The following is a 16,536-nucleotide window of genomic DNA, read 5'->3' as shown; positions in this document are numbered from 1 at the left end:
ACCAAACAAAAAGAACAAACCAACAAGGAACAAGTAACAAAAAAGTCAACAACAGCAAAACACACTTGATCTTGAGAGGATACTGGGTAAACCTATCATAGCACCAATCTCAGTGATTACAGCATGAGTTATGATATGTATTGTATCATATAAAAGCTACTTATGATATTTTTATTTATTTAGGGGCATTTTTCTAACTGCTATTTATGTATACAACTCAAGCAGCTTTATTCATTCATTAAATAATACATATGGAGAACTTTTGTTGGTAAATGTAGGGAACTACCTAGTATCTTGGAATTTAACAGTGAATAAAATTAAAAAGTTCTTATGCTTCTCAGCTAGGAAAGTAGGTTTTGACGACTGACCAGTATTTGTGACCAATGTACATTTTTTTTTTAGATAAGCAAATCTGTACATGTAATCAGGGCTCTAAATTGTAGGCCTCATGTCTAAAATATATTAACAGCTCAAAAATTGAATCACTCCAAAACTAATCTCCAAAGAAACAACCATCATATTAAAAGATGAGCCAAAGACTTAGATTTTTATATCTGGCCCCATACCTCAGTAAAAATGAGTTGTGATCAACTTATCTTTGGTATTCTCCTTTATTCTTTTCAGTATTTTATCCTTTTCATGAGATTTTCATATGCCAGGCTGTTCCAGTTTGCCCTCTAGCTAGGGCTCCTGCTGTAAGATGTGATCTTCAGCTATAAAATTCTGTAATAAAAATTCATGAATCACTTATCTGCCAAGTGGGCATTTTTATTTGGAGCTCTACCCTTTACTCAATGACTTCCATGTTTGTCAAATAAACAGTTTTCTCCCTCAGTTAGATCATAAAACTCTCTTGTTCTGTTACTTTTGAAACTGCAAAAAAGAGAGTCATTTTGTTTGGTTTAGCATTTCTCATTTGTAATCTAATCTGGACATGGAATAAAGATGAAAAACTTGAGTCCTTGATGTGTCTGTATGGTTATGGCTGGATAATGTCCAATAAATAATTTTGTAACTTGGACACTCAACCTCCTCAGGTATAAGAAAGAGAAAAATAGTTACTAACTTGACCTCTTGCAAAGTTTTGATAAGAACATGTATGAAAATTCATGCCATTGACTTTTACAAGGTGGTGAGGTGGGTGACCGATGAAAACAGTAATTGTGTTGCGGTATTTCTCATAACACCTGAGGGTGTATAGAATATATAAACGTTGACAGTACATGTCTATAATCAAATGTGAGAGAGGTAAAGATAGGAAGAACAGAAGTTCCAGGACAGGCTGGGCTTCCTGGTGAGAATACAAACATCTCAAATAACATAGTTCATATTTCTTTATAATTGAGCCTAGCTCAGAGAGACAGATACTGCATATTTTCCATTCTATGAGGAATCTAAATGTAAAAATTGTAATATGACATACTTTTAGAACAGTGATTGTTTGGAATTAATAGGTAAGTGGAGAACAAAAAAGAAGATAGCAGACCAGGTACTAGTAGCCCATGCCTGTAATCTTAGCTACTTAGGAAGCTGAGATCTGAGAATCAAGGTTTGAAACTGGCCCTGGCAGGAAAGTCTATGAGACTTCTTTTTTTGGTGGGTCGTGGCCTTGAATTCTAGGTCGGGGCACTGTCTTGAGTTCTTCAGCTCAAGGCTAGTGCTCTACCACATTGAGCCACAGCGCCACTCTGGTTTTATTCTGGTTAATTGAAGATAAGAGTATCATGGACTTTTGTGCCCAGACTGGCTTTGAACCAGTATCCTCAGATCCCAGTCTCCTGAGTAGTTAGGATTACAGGTGTGAGTCACCAGTGCCTTGTTTCCATAAGACTCTTATCTCCAACAAAGTACACTTAAAAAAAAAAAAAAGCTGAAAAACTCAGCTGTGTCTCAAGTGGTAGAGCACTTGCCTGGGGCAAAAATACTCAGTGACAGTTTTCAGACCCTGAATTTTAGCATACACACACACACACACACACACACACACACACACACACACACACACACACGATGATACTAAGGAGTGAATATTGTAGAAGTACATTAAATATATATAAGAATGGCATAAAATAGACTTTTAATCAAAACTAGTTGAAATGAAGAGAGAAGAGATATGAGGGTTAATTAAGAAAGTCTAATGACGTGCATGTCAACAAGGGTTAAATCCCTTGTTTTACAGGATGACCAAAAATATTGGTGACGATGGAGGTGGTGATGACAATACTTTCAACTTCAGCTGGAAGGTCTTCTGTAGCTGGGACTATCTTATAGGCAATCCTGAAACAGCGGACAACAAATTTAATTCCATCACTATGAACTTTAAGGTAAAGACACCAAGTTCCAATGTTGTTGCTTGTTGTTTAAAGAGTAACACTAGAAGCATTGAATGCGGTGTACCTTGCAAAGGAGCTGGGCAATTAGAAGAAAGATGAACTCATTATTTCTACTTTCTGGATCCACTTATGACCTGAAAACATCCAGTGAGTACTTTTCATCTCTACACTTGGTTTTTTTAAAAATACCATTCATTTAAAACAGGATACTACCAGAACTCAGAAGAATAATAGAACTATACTTACTACTTACAAGAGTCCCTAGCTCAATATGTAAAATGATGATAAAGCTTTGTTGTACAACTTTACATATTATACTAGAGGGGGGATATCTTTTATGTTTATTTACTTAATTATCGTTGAGTAATTGTGCAGGAGAGTTTCATTTCAACCTGTAGCTTATGTCAGCGCAATACATTTAGAGTTTCATCACTCTTTCCCATAAATCCCATCTTCACTCACCCCCTCAAATACCCTGTACCATTTTCACACATGTACTTTGAATATGAGGACCGTTTTGGTTCATCCTTCCTCTCTCCATTCCTCTACCCTTCTCTTGTTCATGCCTCTCCATGAGAACAAATTAATTTTAAGAATGCAGATGGTCCTGTTTCAGTGTTTGTTTTGTTTGCAAGCATCTCTGCCTCTTTCACTTATTTGCCAGACATGATTGGTAATAGCCCCTTGAGTGATGAATTCTAAATTGAGTAGAAATGTTTAGTTCTTACAATGCTGAGTTCACAATACTCTCTGTAACTAAATTTTTTTTGTTTATTTTGCTTTGTTCTGCTGGGTATAGGAAGCTATCACAGAAGAAAGAGCAGCCCAAGTAGAAGAAAACGTCCATCTGATCAGATTCCTGAGATTTCTTGCTAACTTCTTTGTGTTTCTGACACTTGGTGCCAGTGGATACCTCATTTTTTGGGCTGTGAAGCGATCCCAGGAATTTGCACAGCAAGATCCTGACACCCTTGGGTGGTGGGAGAAAAATGAAGTTCGTGTCTGCATGCTGTTTATGTGCTTTGAACCTGACACTGGCTGTTTGGAGGGTTGTCTTTCTGAGGTGGAACGCTAGATAAAGCCTAAAGCTGTTCTATCTATTCCTCCATCCAGTTTCTGAGACTAGCCATACTTAATGCACCTTTCCTATCTCTAAATCTGTACCATCTTTCCTTTTCTGATGTGATGGAAGGTTAGACTCCAATTAGATATTAGAAAGGATGAAGTCCACTATTATATTCTACAGATGGGATGATAAATCTCAGGAGACTGAGCAGTGGGGTTTAGGGTCACAGTGTTAGGAGCAAGAATCAGGGTGAGATGTAGGAACCTTAAATTTAAGTCCAAGATTCTTTCCAGGAAGCTGTGTTGCTTTCTCCAGTGAGCTTGCATCTGCCACTGAAAGATTCAGTTTCCTGAATTTTTCTACAGCTATTTTCCTACCCTTGGTTCCTATATTCATTTCACTGGACGCATTCACACTGCTTCCAAATTTTGGGCAAGTTTGAATTTTCATTTTGTTGTTGTTTATCATTTTATATATATTTTTATTTGGAAGTTTAACAGTACATCCTGTGTCTTTCTCCCCAAAGTGTACATTCAGATGTTCTACAATGTTAGTAAGAAGGTTAGCTCCTTGTCAAGTAAGCCATCAGGTCTACCATTTACTGTGTCAGCAAAAAGAGGATCCAGGTAGAAATTTAGAATCTGGAATTCATTGGTCATGGATCCTTGCTAGGACATGTCCTCTCTCTTAAAATGTTGTAGTATACAATGGGACATGATTCTGAATTTGAGCTTATTTAAAACATACGCACATTCAGGCTGTGATAAGTGTAGAGTTCTTACAGGCTGGAAATATCTGAAGAGCTTCAGAGAATATTTTTTTTAAGTAGAAGATAAGAATACTCTTCATGGGATTGAGAATGTGACCTAGTGAGAGAGTGCTTGCCTAGCGTTCATGAGGCCCTGGGTGTGATTCCTTGGTACCATATAAAACAAAAAAGTAATATAAGTAATAAAAATTTAAAAAAGGAAACTGACAACAGTAAGTGTTAGCACTGGCACAGATCCTCTAGAATTCACAAACATCACAAGGAATAAAACAGTGGGGCCAGGAGTTTGGCCTAGTGGTAGAGTGCTCACCTAGCATGCATGAAGACCCAGGTTTGATTCCTCGGTACCACATACATAGAAAAAGCCTAAAGTGGTGCCGTGGCTCAAGTGGTAGAGTGTTAGTCTTGAGGAAAGCCAAAGGACAGTGCTCAGGCCTTGAGTTCAAAGCCCAGGACTGACAAAAAAGAAAGCAAAGTGGACCTACCACTTTAAACAAACAAACAAACAAACAAAAAGATCCTGATAAGTTTAGAATATGCCAGAAAAATCATGGACAATAAGTAATGCTATAGGCTACATATAGAAAGGTTCCCAATGGAAAAAAAAACAGTAGGTATTTATGTTATCAAAATGAAGAAGCATGCATTTAAGAGACTATAACATCATATGTGGCATCGAAAATAAGTCAATAAGAAGAGGGAGTTAAAACAAATTATTGCATTTATAAAGATGATGTACAGTGGGTTGTAGTTATGTAAGTCAGGTAAACAGTACATTTCTTTGTTTCCTTGCTCTCTCTCAGTTTTTCCCTCTCATCCCCACCCCACAAGTTGTACAGTTTATTTTCCACATAGAGTCCAGTGGTTACTACTGCTGCATTTATTTACCCTTTGTCAAAAAGATGGATTTTCTAAACCTTGAACTCCTCAAAGCATATGCCAAGTTTGCTTTCAACATTATTCCTTATAATTGTAATATTATGCATGGGGAAATTTTATTCAGGGGCTTTGATCCTTAATTTATATTGATAATATTTTTGAGTAAATTAACCATGTTGAAGGATGGGAGTGATTATCATTAAAAGGGACATCCTTTATAAGAACCTGTTCAAGACTGATTTTAGAAACCCCTAAATCCTAGAGACAAACTTGGAAAATAATGGGGATTCATGAATCATTTTAGAAACCGAATGACACAAAATTGTTATTTGCCTTATGCCCAATTGCACAGCATCTGCTGTTTTTTAGAGAGGCTAAAATTATTTCAAGTTGATTTTATAGTATGCCAGGATGAGTTTTTTATCTTCTTGACCATACTAATAGAATGTTTTTAATTAAAAAATAACAATTACTTTCTAAATATAGTCTGGTAATTATAATCTCTCAAAGTACAAATATGCAGGGAAAAAATGGAAAAGATTTAGTAGTGACAATTGGAGCTACATACTTGCAGAAAACATAATTACCTGAAAGCTTTTCTGCTCATTATAAAAGTAGCATATGTTCTTTGCTTTTTTAATCTTAATCTAGTGCAATAAGACAATAAAAAGATTCCAAATAGCAGGGGAAATACAGACATATATATATATATTCTACTTTTGTGATTCTCTGTCTTTCTCTCTGAGAGCTGCATTGCCTTAGTTTTCCAGTATCTAGTTCTGAGACAATTTTAAGGAGTTCATCCATTCTGACTAAACTATTTCACATGCTGGTGTTTGTTAAGTTAGTATTCCCAGTTTGCACCTTATTTGTAAGCAGATCATTTTCTATTTGTTTTCACTCACCATGAAGCACATCATCATATCACAATCAGTTACCATGGAGAACAAGATGTGTTCTCTGGGAAAAGAGTGCTGTAAATCTTATCCCTCACTATAGAAAGAGACAAATAAATTTTTAGTGGTACATAGACAATCTCATACACATTCACATCTTGTGAATGTGAGTGGAATATGGTCTTTAATGCTTTATTGAGATTGAGCTCTAAAATTCTTCTTACACTGCATAAAAGATCAGAAGAACCTAGTGGAAAATCCTCCCAAATTCTAAGGATTCTAAGGAAAGCAATACTAATTTTTAAGTCTCATTAACCTGGTTCATTCCTTGTGTTTCCTGGTAGATGAACATGGTTATGTCTCTCCTGGGAATGTTCTGTCCAACACTGTTTGACTTATTTGCTGAATTGGAAGATTATCATCCTCTCATTGCTCTGAAATGGCTTCTGGGACGCATTTTTGCTCTTCTTTTAGGCAACTTGTATGTTTTTATTCTTGCTCTGATGGATGAGATAAACAACAAGGTGGGTCTTCAGATTGTCCTTACTACCATTGTATTCATTTCCCAGTCTTGAGACTGCTCCAAGTACCTTTGGAAACTGTCTTGCCTGATTTCTTATTCCATCTCGGCTTTTTAGATTGAAGAAGAGAAGCACGTGAAGGCCAATATTACATTGTGGGAGGCCAACATGATCAAGGCCTACAATGCATCACTCTCAGGGAATACCACTGGGCCTCCCTTTTATGTGCATCCTGCAGATGTGCCAAGAGGACCCTGCTGGGAAACAATGGTGGGACAGGTAATTCTAGGAAGATGGGCTATGCCATCTGTGGGTGTAAAAGAAAAAAAAATAGCAGGATCAAATGTGTAGCCTCCTTTTTTGTTATTGCTTATTAATAAAGTAGGTAAATTTTATTGAGTACTCTACATTTTCTGTCTCTGAGTTTTATATATATTAACTCATACAATCCTCACACTCATTCCCTGAAATAACATACGTGTAGCAATATAATGTTATATTTGCATATAATATCAGTATTGTTGTCCACACACATACATACAGTACATATAAAAGGAAAATAGTTTATAATGGCTTGAAAAATTTTCTACTACATGCCTGTTTTCTAGTACAGCACCTAGAATTAGGTATAGCATTAAGCTAGTTTCTCAATGAAATTTAATTTAGTGTGACTTGCTCACCATAAAAGCAAAATGAATTGTTTGTTTAGGGGGACATATACTGATATTAGTATTAGTAGTGATCATAATTACTACATAAAATAGTGATTTTCCCCATAGGCCTTAGAGGAAATAATTTCAAGTAAATTTCCATTGAGTCTTAGAAGAAATATTGTTTTAACTTGTTTTCATGACAATTATATAAATTCCCCTAATCTAAATGTAATGTGATTCCCAAGGGAAAAGAAAAAACATTTCATATAGTTTGTTTTCTAATAAGAGGAAAGAAAACCAAAACAAATAGAACAAAAACAACACAGACCCACTCCAGGTCTTTGTATTTCTGCACATATTTAACTTTAATTTGAGAAGTCATATTTTAATTCATTCTATTAACATTTGTAATGTACATTTGGTAAATTGACTTTAGGGTTTAGTTCTTTGAGAACCGAGAATTTTGAATTTATCATTTAGATTCAGCTGTAATGTAACCTCTTTGGGAAATTATTAGAGTAATTACTTACGTTTGTAATATAAAAGGATACTGAAGGCTTAGCATCATCCTTATTCAACTAAGATCATTTAAACAAATATTGATATGTATTGCTTCAGTCTGGTTAAGGCCAATTAGTTGTAACTGCAATTATGAGGAAAAAATTAAATATATGTGATACTGAACATACATGATGAAAGTCTGAGTACAAAGTTTTTATTGTATTAAAACTTTTTCCAGACTATGTCAATTCTTTGCTTAGTCCCATATTATTAAGAATCTGAATTTTCAGGCCTGCACAATTCATGTTTATAAGAGCCTACTAAGTATCAAATAAATGAAATGAAAGGTGTGTGTTTGTGTGTGTGTATGTGTGTGTGTGTGTGTGTGTGTGTGTGTGTGTGTGTGTGTGTTTAGAAGAGATAAACTTAAGATCCAAGAAGTGTGTGGGAGGGGAGTAGAATGATGGTTTTCAAAGCTGTTCACTCCATATTCCTACAACTTCAGAATACATTACCTTACATGGTAAAATGGGCTTTGTAGATGAAATTAAGGATCTTTATTTTGGAGAACTATGCTAAACTGTGTGAATGAGCGTAATGAAATAATGAGAGTCTGTCACAGTAGAAGATGGGAGGAATAGAGTCAGAAACATATATAACAATGGTGGTAGAAGTTAGAGTGACAGGCATTGAAGATGGAGGAGAGGCCCATGAGCCCAGGATGACAAACTTCTACACACTATGAAAGACAAAGAAACAGACTCTCTCAGATGACTGTACTTTGATTTTATAATTCTGACTCCTGGAACTGAAGGAAATACAAATTTGTATTGTTAAGCTACTCAACGTGTGGGAATTTGTTATAGCAACAATAAGCAATGAATACCTGAGAACAAATGATTTCCATATTTTAAGACTATGTAGTAAAAAGTATAGGCATGATTTCATGGTGTTTAATATGTATGTGCCTTATCATATATACACTGCCTCCAAACTATTCATCACAAGCTTTAATAAAAAAATAGCAAACACAACTTATGCAAACTCAGTGCTTGAGGTATTTTCTTCTACACATCCTGGAATTCAGGATGGCAGGGGGATAATTAACCTTCCCAATCAAACAAGACAAATACAATTAATGGTAAAGAATAAGATCTAAATTGACTACCCACTGTTCAGGATGAGATAGATTTATTAGATATGCATTATTAATCTAGGATATTTATTTTCAGACATAGAAGCTTCTGTGATATTTTCACACATACTTAAAGAGACACTTTTAATATATATTTTTTTCTTTTTGGAAGACTCTAGACTACACTGCTTGTTGTGTTGCATTTTAAAAATAGAAACTTCAGTGATTTTCTTTACTTTGTCATCTTCCTTCACTTTGCCCTCTCTCTCTTGTTGGATTTACTCTCCTCTTCTACCTTTCCCCTAGATACTCGATAGAAAGCAAAACCCTTCTTAGGACTATTTGAAGCTATTTATTGATGTCTGCATTGTAGTAAAGGAGAGAAAGAAGTCCAGAATGGATGATGACAATGATGATGAGTGACTAAGCTTATTGAGTATTTCTACTGTGCCAAGCTTTACTTTTTGTTATATTTAACCAGGTATTACTACTGATGCTCTACCATTTGCGTCCTGCTTCCAGTGTGCTGAGGATTGTCTTTGAACCATGATCCTCAGATTTCAGCTTAAGACCTGAGCTACTGGTGCCTGGCCTATTAGCATCATTTTGTTGACAAGGAGTTTAAAGAGAATTAATATGCTCCAGAACTCACAGGAAGCCAAATTACACCTTCATCATGGAATTACAGTGCTCAGCTTCTTTTCCAGTGCTAAATCTTTTCCATTAAGCATAATCAGCTCAGAGCACAGTTTCAGCACCCCTGGCTTAGGACATGCACAGTTGGGTCTTCTGTGATTTCCTTGCCAATTGTTCCACTGTTGCCTGCAGTGATTCCTTCAGATTTATTAATCAATGCTGCCCAGAAATTTCACTTAAATATCATGACAGTATAGTTGCTGGCTAGGGTAGGATTCACCCATTGCCTTGCAGAAAGGACACATGTCCCTTCTGAGAAACATGCAGAGAACTGACATGGGATAATGTCCCTGAAATGGGCGTGGCCATCAATTTTCGAATTCCCTTTTCTGCAAAGGCAAGCATTACTCCTGTGGTATAAGAATACATACTTAAAATTTACAATGTACTGTTCACTTCTCTTTAAGAATATTATGATAAAAGTTATCTCACTTATTGTGAATAAACAAATAAACAAATAGGAAAAAATAGAATTTAAACCATTGCGATGAGGCTGTGATGAATTTTCTTCTCATTCTGAAATTATATCTTTCCTCAGAAAGTCTTGAACTAGCCATGGAAACTGAAAAAATATCCCTCATCACCCTATCTCTAGTTCTTGCTAGTCATTAGGTTCTAAACTCAATATTGCCTGAAAAAATCAAAAGAAACATAAGAAAAAGGAAGAGAAGAAACATATGTCCCTCAAACAATGTTTGGAGATTTATCACTTATTCATTAATTCCATATTTATTGAATGAGTTCTCAACACCAAGCATTGTGCTGAATTTTGAAAACATAAAAAATCATAATCTCTTGGAGATGGAGAAGTTCCTTAGGAAAAGAATGGCACAAAATGGCAAAAATACGAGAGTAATCAAAGATAAAATCAGAGATCTGAGAATTTATTACAGAGTGTTGGCCTATAACAGAGGTGAAAGAAGGTTTCCTAGTTAGTAATATTGTAATGATATATATTAGTCAGTGTAAACTGAGATAAGATGTGAGTCAAGAGTGATTAGTGCAGTGAAGACCACATGTGAAGGCTCGCTGCATAGAAAAATGTGAGGTTTGAGGGTATGAACAAAAGCCAGTGAAGACAAAGGAGGAACAGTACAAGAATATAGAGTTGGATGTGTAGGTCTCGAGAAGGGTCAACAGTCACTTGTTCTTAAAAGCTGTCACCACCGGGGTAGGGTCACTCTGTCTTCACTATCATTCTTTCTTTGCTATCACTTCCAAGAAGACTACTTTTGGTGGGAATTAATGGGAATGAGTGCTGACAATGTCTGAATTATGTGCTTTCAATAATGATTGATTTTGTTAACTGTACTTCCATTATAGTTAGTTGATGCACATTGTGGAGTTACAATAGTATCACATTGGCTTGGAGTTTAGAATTCACAGCTCTAAAGTTCAAGGAGGAAGTCCACAGCCTAGAGTTTAGGAATCACAGCTCTGAAGTTCAAGGCTAATCTAATGCCCATTCATTAAGTGTACCTCTGTCTTATGAGACAACTTACTAGTTATTCTAGGAAAGAGAGTCTATAGGTTGCAAGAAAGGAAAGTCAAAAGATTTTTTATAGTATAATACCCTAGTATTTTTGCAAAATTATGACCTATTAAGTTTAATGTTACAATACTAAAGCATACATTATTGGAAATAAATAAAAAGAAAATAGCAGAAGCAAGCTACAATGATGAAAAATGTATACTTGTATCTTCATTCTTAACATTTAATTACTGTCATCTGACTTCTGTGAAGAAATAGTGATCTCTATTTCGTAATACATGTCCTTTGCACATAAATTCAAACCCATATCACAACTTTTTTCTCATGCATACATGCACATATGTATATTCATTTCCATATATACATATTCATGTCCATAGAAATAGTCATTTCTCTGTAATCCTAGCTACTCAGGAGCCTGAGATATGAGGATTGTGGCTCAAAGCCATGCACTAAAGTCCATGAGATGCTTATCTCCAATTAACCACCAGAAAACTGGAAGTAGTTCTGTGGCTCAAGTGGTAGAGCACCAGCCTTGAGCTGAAAAGGCTTAGGGACCGAGGCCCAGAGTTTAAGCTCCACGACTGACAAAAGAAAAGAAATAGTCATTTCCACCTGTATACTAAAAATTATTTCATATATATCACATATGCTATTTTGTAAAATTTTCCATTTCCTTTCAGAGGATTTTTAGCATTTTTAACCAATTTTGTTGGAATATAATTCTCACATCAAGCATTTTACCTATTTTAAATATGCAATTTAGTTCCAGTTAGCAGTCTTAAATTCCTCTGCAGTGAATATTTTCATAGTTGATCTTATTTTTGTTTCATATGCATAAAAGAAGTAAAGAAATTAAGAAGAAAGCTTTGGCATAGTAATTTGGAGATGGCGAGGGAATATTTTTAGACTAACAAATAGACAAAGAATCTTTTACTTCTCGTGTACACTGCTTGATTTCTTTTAAGTGTTAATTGTCGCTTTCAAGACAATATCCCTTTTTTTTCAAAACAGGACGAGTCCAACTTTAACACTAAGGCCACTGAAAGATGTCACTGTCTCATTTTCTCCACAGGAATTCGTGCGGCTGACTGTTTCTGATGTTCTGACCACTTATGTCACCATCCTCATTGGCGACTTCCTCAGGGCGTGTTTTGTAAGGTTTTGCAATTATTGCTGGTGCTGGGATTTGGAATATGGATATGTAAGTATGATGTGTTAGATTTTCCTTTGGTATTCATCATTCACACATGCTATGCTGAGTCTGATGGATGAGATATTCTTGTTAGATATCCTTAAGTGCACACTAGTGAGTATAATTGTCATTCAAAAGAGGCTAGACTTGAGTTTCTATGTTTCTAATGTTGGAATGAAAATTGGCACAAGATAGCTAAAGCAATAGCCCTTGACCTGTCAATTTAGATGTTGAACTCAGGAAATCTTGGCTTTATTACCATTCTCCTTCCTTAGAAGCTGGGTTCTTTAGAATCAGGAGAAGATGGGTATCAACTGTAGGTACACTAAATCCTTTGAATTCTATTATACTAGGAGATAATTATCATATGTCAGTTACCATGCGATAGACTGGCAGATAAAAGGATCCAGCTTAAGTATTTCACTTGCTTTATGGAGTTCACAGTCTAGTAAGACCCTAAAAGAAACAACGGATGTGTGTGTGGGGGGTGTAGTTTCAAAAAAGACGTTACTGACGAGGATTTGCTAAGGAGAGTTAAATTCTGGTTGGAATTATTCTTGAAAGAATAATACGGGTTTCTCCAAACCCCAGTGGTGTAGACTCTATTCAGGGCAGTAGCACAATGGGAGCCATCTGTACCCTAATGCATTGCCAGGTTTTTACAGTTCTTTCCTTCTTTTTTTTTTCTTTTTCCTTTTTTTGGCAAATGAAATTGGCTCTAGTTATCCTGAAGTTAAACTTGAGCTAAGGGAATTGATAGTACTGTTCCTAAATCCTACAGCATCTTCCAAAGCACTTTGCGTGAATTCTAAATCCTTTTCTGGAGGTATTCCAGAAGTATGATCTCCTTCTTTTCTTTCTTTCTGAAATCTATTACAACCTTTGTTCTTGCTTTATATAGCTCACAAACATGAGCTTCTCTGTTTATGTTCAACCATAAGAAGTCATTATTTCCTCTCCCTCAAGGAGAGTGTTAATTGTCATTTTCAAGACAATATCCTTTTTTTCAAAACAGGACGAGTCCAACTTTAACACTTATGCTACTTGCAACTTGGCATAGCAGATCCCTTTTCATCTTTAAAAAGACTCAGTTGATGGAAATCTTCTCTGACTATTCAATCAAATGTAATCAATGAATTCTCTAGTCCAACCTGTGATATATATAAATCATATATATGTGTGTGTGGATATTAATATTTATGGGATAATGTATATAATATACATAATATTGTCTACATCGTATATATATTTTAGTATATTTATATATTTAGTATAAGTATTTGATGATTCTTTAAAAATGTGTTGAACTCTCTCTTCTATAATAAAAGCATTGAAAAGAAATTGTTGACCTCTGTTACTTGAACCAGAGGGTCATTGGTCACACAGCAGGTGTTTTGCGTTGAGTACCTTGTTGGGCTCAAACCGCCTCCCGGTGCCATCAAAGATCTGGCTATGACAAGATTCTATCTCTTTGCAGTGATAAGCCCATGGAGCCATTTCAGTTTGGGGTTCTGGACCCAGTAATTCTCGCCTCACTAGTGAAGGGCTACACTTTATAGCTGGTCTCTTTTGTCTCATGCTCTCAAGTTTCCTAGTTTCTAGACAAGTCTTACATTCAAGAATGTTTTCAAAATTCTGGGCTAGATCATCTGAGTGTCTGACTTTGAGACAGTGCCTGTTAGTAGTTCATCTCTAGCACTTTCACTGAAAGTGCCTCCCTCCCAGATGCCCAGAACATTTAGGTAACGTCCTTTGCTGTGCAACACAAGACACGAGGTAATGCTATGCATCCCAGATACTCTTGTGATGCCTTCCCATTGCTTGCTATGAGATATTCAGCTGGCTTTATTTCATTTCTATTTTCCTTACCTGACTCAGCATTTCTAGGGCAGACATAAAAATTGCTATTTCTTTCTTAGATCATTGCTTGGTTTTTGTTTGCTTTTATCCCCTTTCTGCTCTCTTCTTAAAGTGGTAGACAATTTGCAAATATGAAGATAGTATAACATGACCTGGATGCATGAAAGCTGTAATTAAATAACTATAATTTATTATTTATTCAGTACTGACAGAACTCTTCAGTTAGTGCAAAGTACAGGAAGCAAGGTTCTGTTTTAGGTCATAGAGAATGAATTTTCTCATGTCATCTTAGGAAGGCTCTTTGACAGAAAAAATCAGAATCAAAGAAAGATTTTAGATATTTATGTTGAATGACATCTCTTTGTTGTGGATCATATCATCATTTATCCAGTAAATGGATTGCTTACCCAGTGTGTGTCTCATGGTGCAATGGATAAACTTCTGTGCTATGTAGAAGAAATACAGAGATATAGAAAATATAACACACAGAGAGATTCCAAATTGAACTTGCAGGCTGAGTTCAACTAGAGGGTTTTTTCCTCAACTGACTAGTGTTGTATTTCTATTATTATTATTATTATTATTATTATTATTATTGTTATTATTATTATTTTAATGAGCTTATCTTTAAAAGCTTGGAGATTTTACATAAATAAATGGATTGTTTACATTTATTTTTGGATACATTGGACACCTCTGTAATACTAGTCCCAACTTTCCACTAACTTTCCAAATTAAGATGTCCATTCTGCAGCCTCACCAAAGGTGTAAGAGAAAAATGCCATAGGAGTGTTCAATTGCTCTAGACATTGGTGAGGAAAGTTAGAGATAAAAAAAATGTGTGTGTGTGTGTGTGTGTGTGTGAGAGAGAGAGAGAGAGAGAGAGAGAGAGAGAGAGAGAGAGAGAGAGACAGAGAGACAGAGAGACAGAGAGAGACAGAGAGACAGAGACACACAGAAAGACAGAGAGACAGAGAGACAGAGAGACAGAAACAAAAAGAGACACAGAAATACACAGAGAGACAGACTGAGACTGAGATAGACTGGGAGAGACTCAATATGAAGCACACCGATATTGAGTCTTGAAGAATGATTAGGATTTTCAGAAATTGAGGAAAGCATTTCTGGTTGGATAAACAAGCGACACACAGAGCCCCACTACTGGAAATTTGGACTGTTTGGAGGAAAAGGGGTTGATGGAAATGTCACCTACTGTTTTGTTCATCTTGGTTGATAATACAGTTTCACAAAAAAACTGTCATTCTGAGAAAAAGAACACAAGGTATGGTTAGCTAAGGAGATACTCGAAAAATGTTGCCATTTCTATTTGCTTGTGTGTTTTTGTTTTGTCAGTACTAGGCCTTGAATTCAATACATTCACTTCTTGGGTATATTTTCACTGAAGATGACAATGATAGACATCTCTGTGGCAAATTTTAGACTCTGTTATAGATCATGGAACAGGATGCCTTCTCTTCTTTAAATTCTACTGGAAAAAAAAATAAATAAATTCTATTGGAAGCTGGGGTGCTGGTGGCTCACACCTGTAATCTTAGCTATCCAAGTGGCTTAGATCTGTGGATTGTGGTTTGGACCCAGCCTGGGCTTGAATTCAGGGCCTGGGTTCTGCTCCTGAGGTTTTGTTATTGTTGTTGTTTTTCTCAAGTTTAACATTCTACCACTTGAATAACAGCTCCACTTCCAGATTTTAATTCGAGATCAAAATCCCACAGATTTCCCTGCTTAGGCTGGCTTCAAGCCATGTTCTTCAGATATCAGCCTCCTGAGTAGCTGGGATTATATGTGTGAGCTACCAGCACTCAGCAAATGTTGTCATTTCTGTTATTAAAAAAAGTAATTGATTCATTATAGAATATTGAAGGAGAGAGTATGAGAAATTCTACCACAAACAAGATTATTTGGGTTCTTTGCATCAAATAATATCAATATTATTTATATGTAGATAAATAACATACATTTTATATAATACTATCTATATTCATACATATAAACCTAAGTATTTGTTTATATATGCATATGAATGTATATGTGTACACAGAGCAATAGATAACCAAAATAACTCATGTTGATACAATTGTATGCTATGAACAGCTGCTTACATTTCTTTGGTGCTCAGACTTGAATTCAGAGGCTAGCTTATGCTAAGCATGTGCTTTACCACTGAGTTCTGACTTAATTCCCTGTGGCATGTTTTCATTAATGGCTGATAGATATCCTCTCATTGATTTAGTCAGTATTATATTTGTTGTAATTGAGCTATGTCAATTCTTTCTTGTTATAACTGTCAGGATTATATCTAACTACATTTATATAAATAATTACCTTTATGTGAAATCATAGTAGCATGCATAAATTATTTCCATATGATAAATTATCCTGGGTTGGATGGCTCAATCACAGAGAAGGAGACTTTTTATATCATCTTCACTTTTTCTTACAACAATCCTGATGAAAACTAACTCTGAATATTTCAGCATTAGAAGGCACACAAAAGGCTATGTAGAATTCCATTGTATATA

General features: G+C 35.6%; 1 protein-coding gene across 1 annotated transcript in view; it reads left to right on the top strand.

Moving 5' to 3' along the window:
- The window catches only part of Tmc1 (transmembrane channel like 1), a 152,464-nt gene that overhangs the window by 100,670 nt on the left and 35,258 nt on the right, over positions 1–16,536 (top strand). Inside the window, exons 10-14 of the mRNA XM_090329065.1 lie at positions 2,180–2,324; positions 3,133–3,327; positions 6,288–6,467; positions 6,582–6,743; positions 12,017–12,145. Coding sequence (XP_090185191.1) covers positions 2,180–2,324; positions 3,133–3,327; positions 6,288–6,467; positions 6,582–6,743; positions 12,017–12,145 — 811 coding nt within the window. The remainder of the gene's footprint in view (positions 1–2,179; positions 2,325–3,132; positions 3,328–6,287; positions 6,468–6,581; positions 6,744–12,016; positions 12,146–16,536) is intronic.

This window comes from Megascapheus bottae, chromosome 3 (genome assembly GCF_031878675.1).
Source record: "Megascapheus bottae isolate mThoBot1 chromosome 3, mThoBot2.hap1, whole genome shotgun sequence".
Lineage (NCBI taxonomy): Eukaryota > Metazoa > Chordata > Mammalia > Rodentia > Geomyidae > Megascapheus > Megascapheus bottae.
This window is presented reverse-complemented; position numbering and strand designations above follow the sequence as displayed.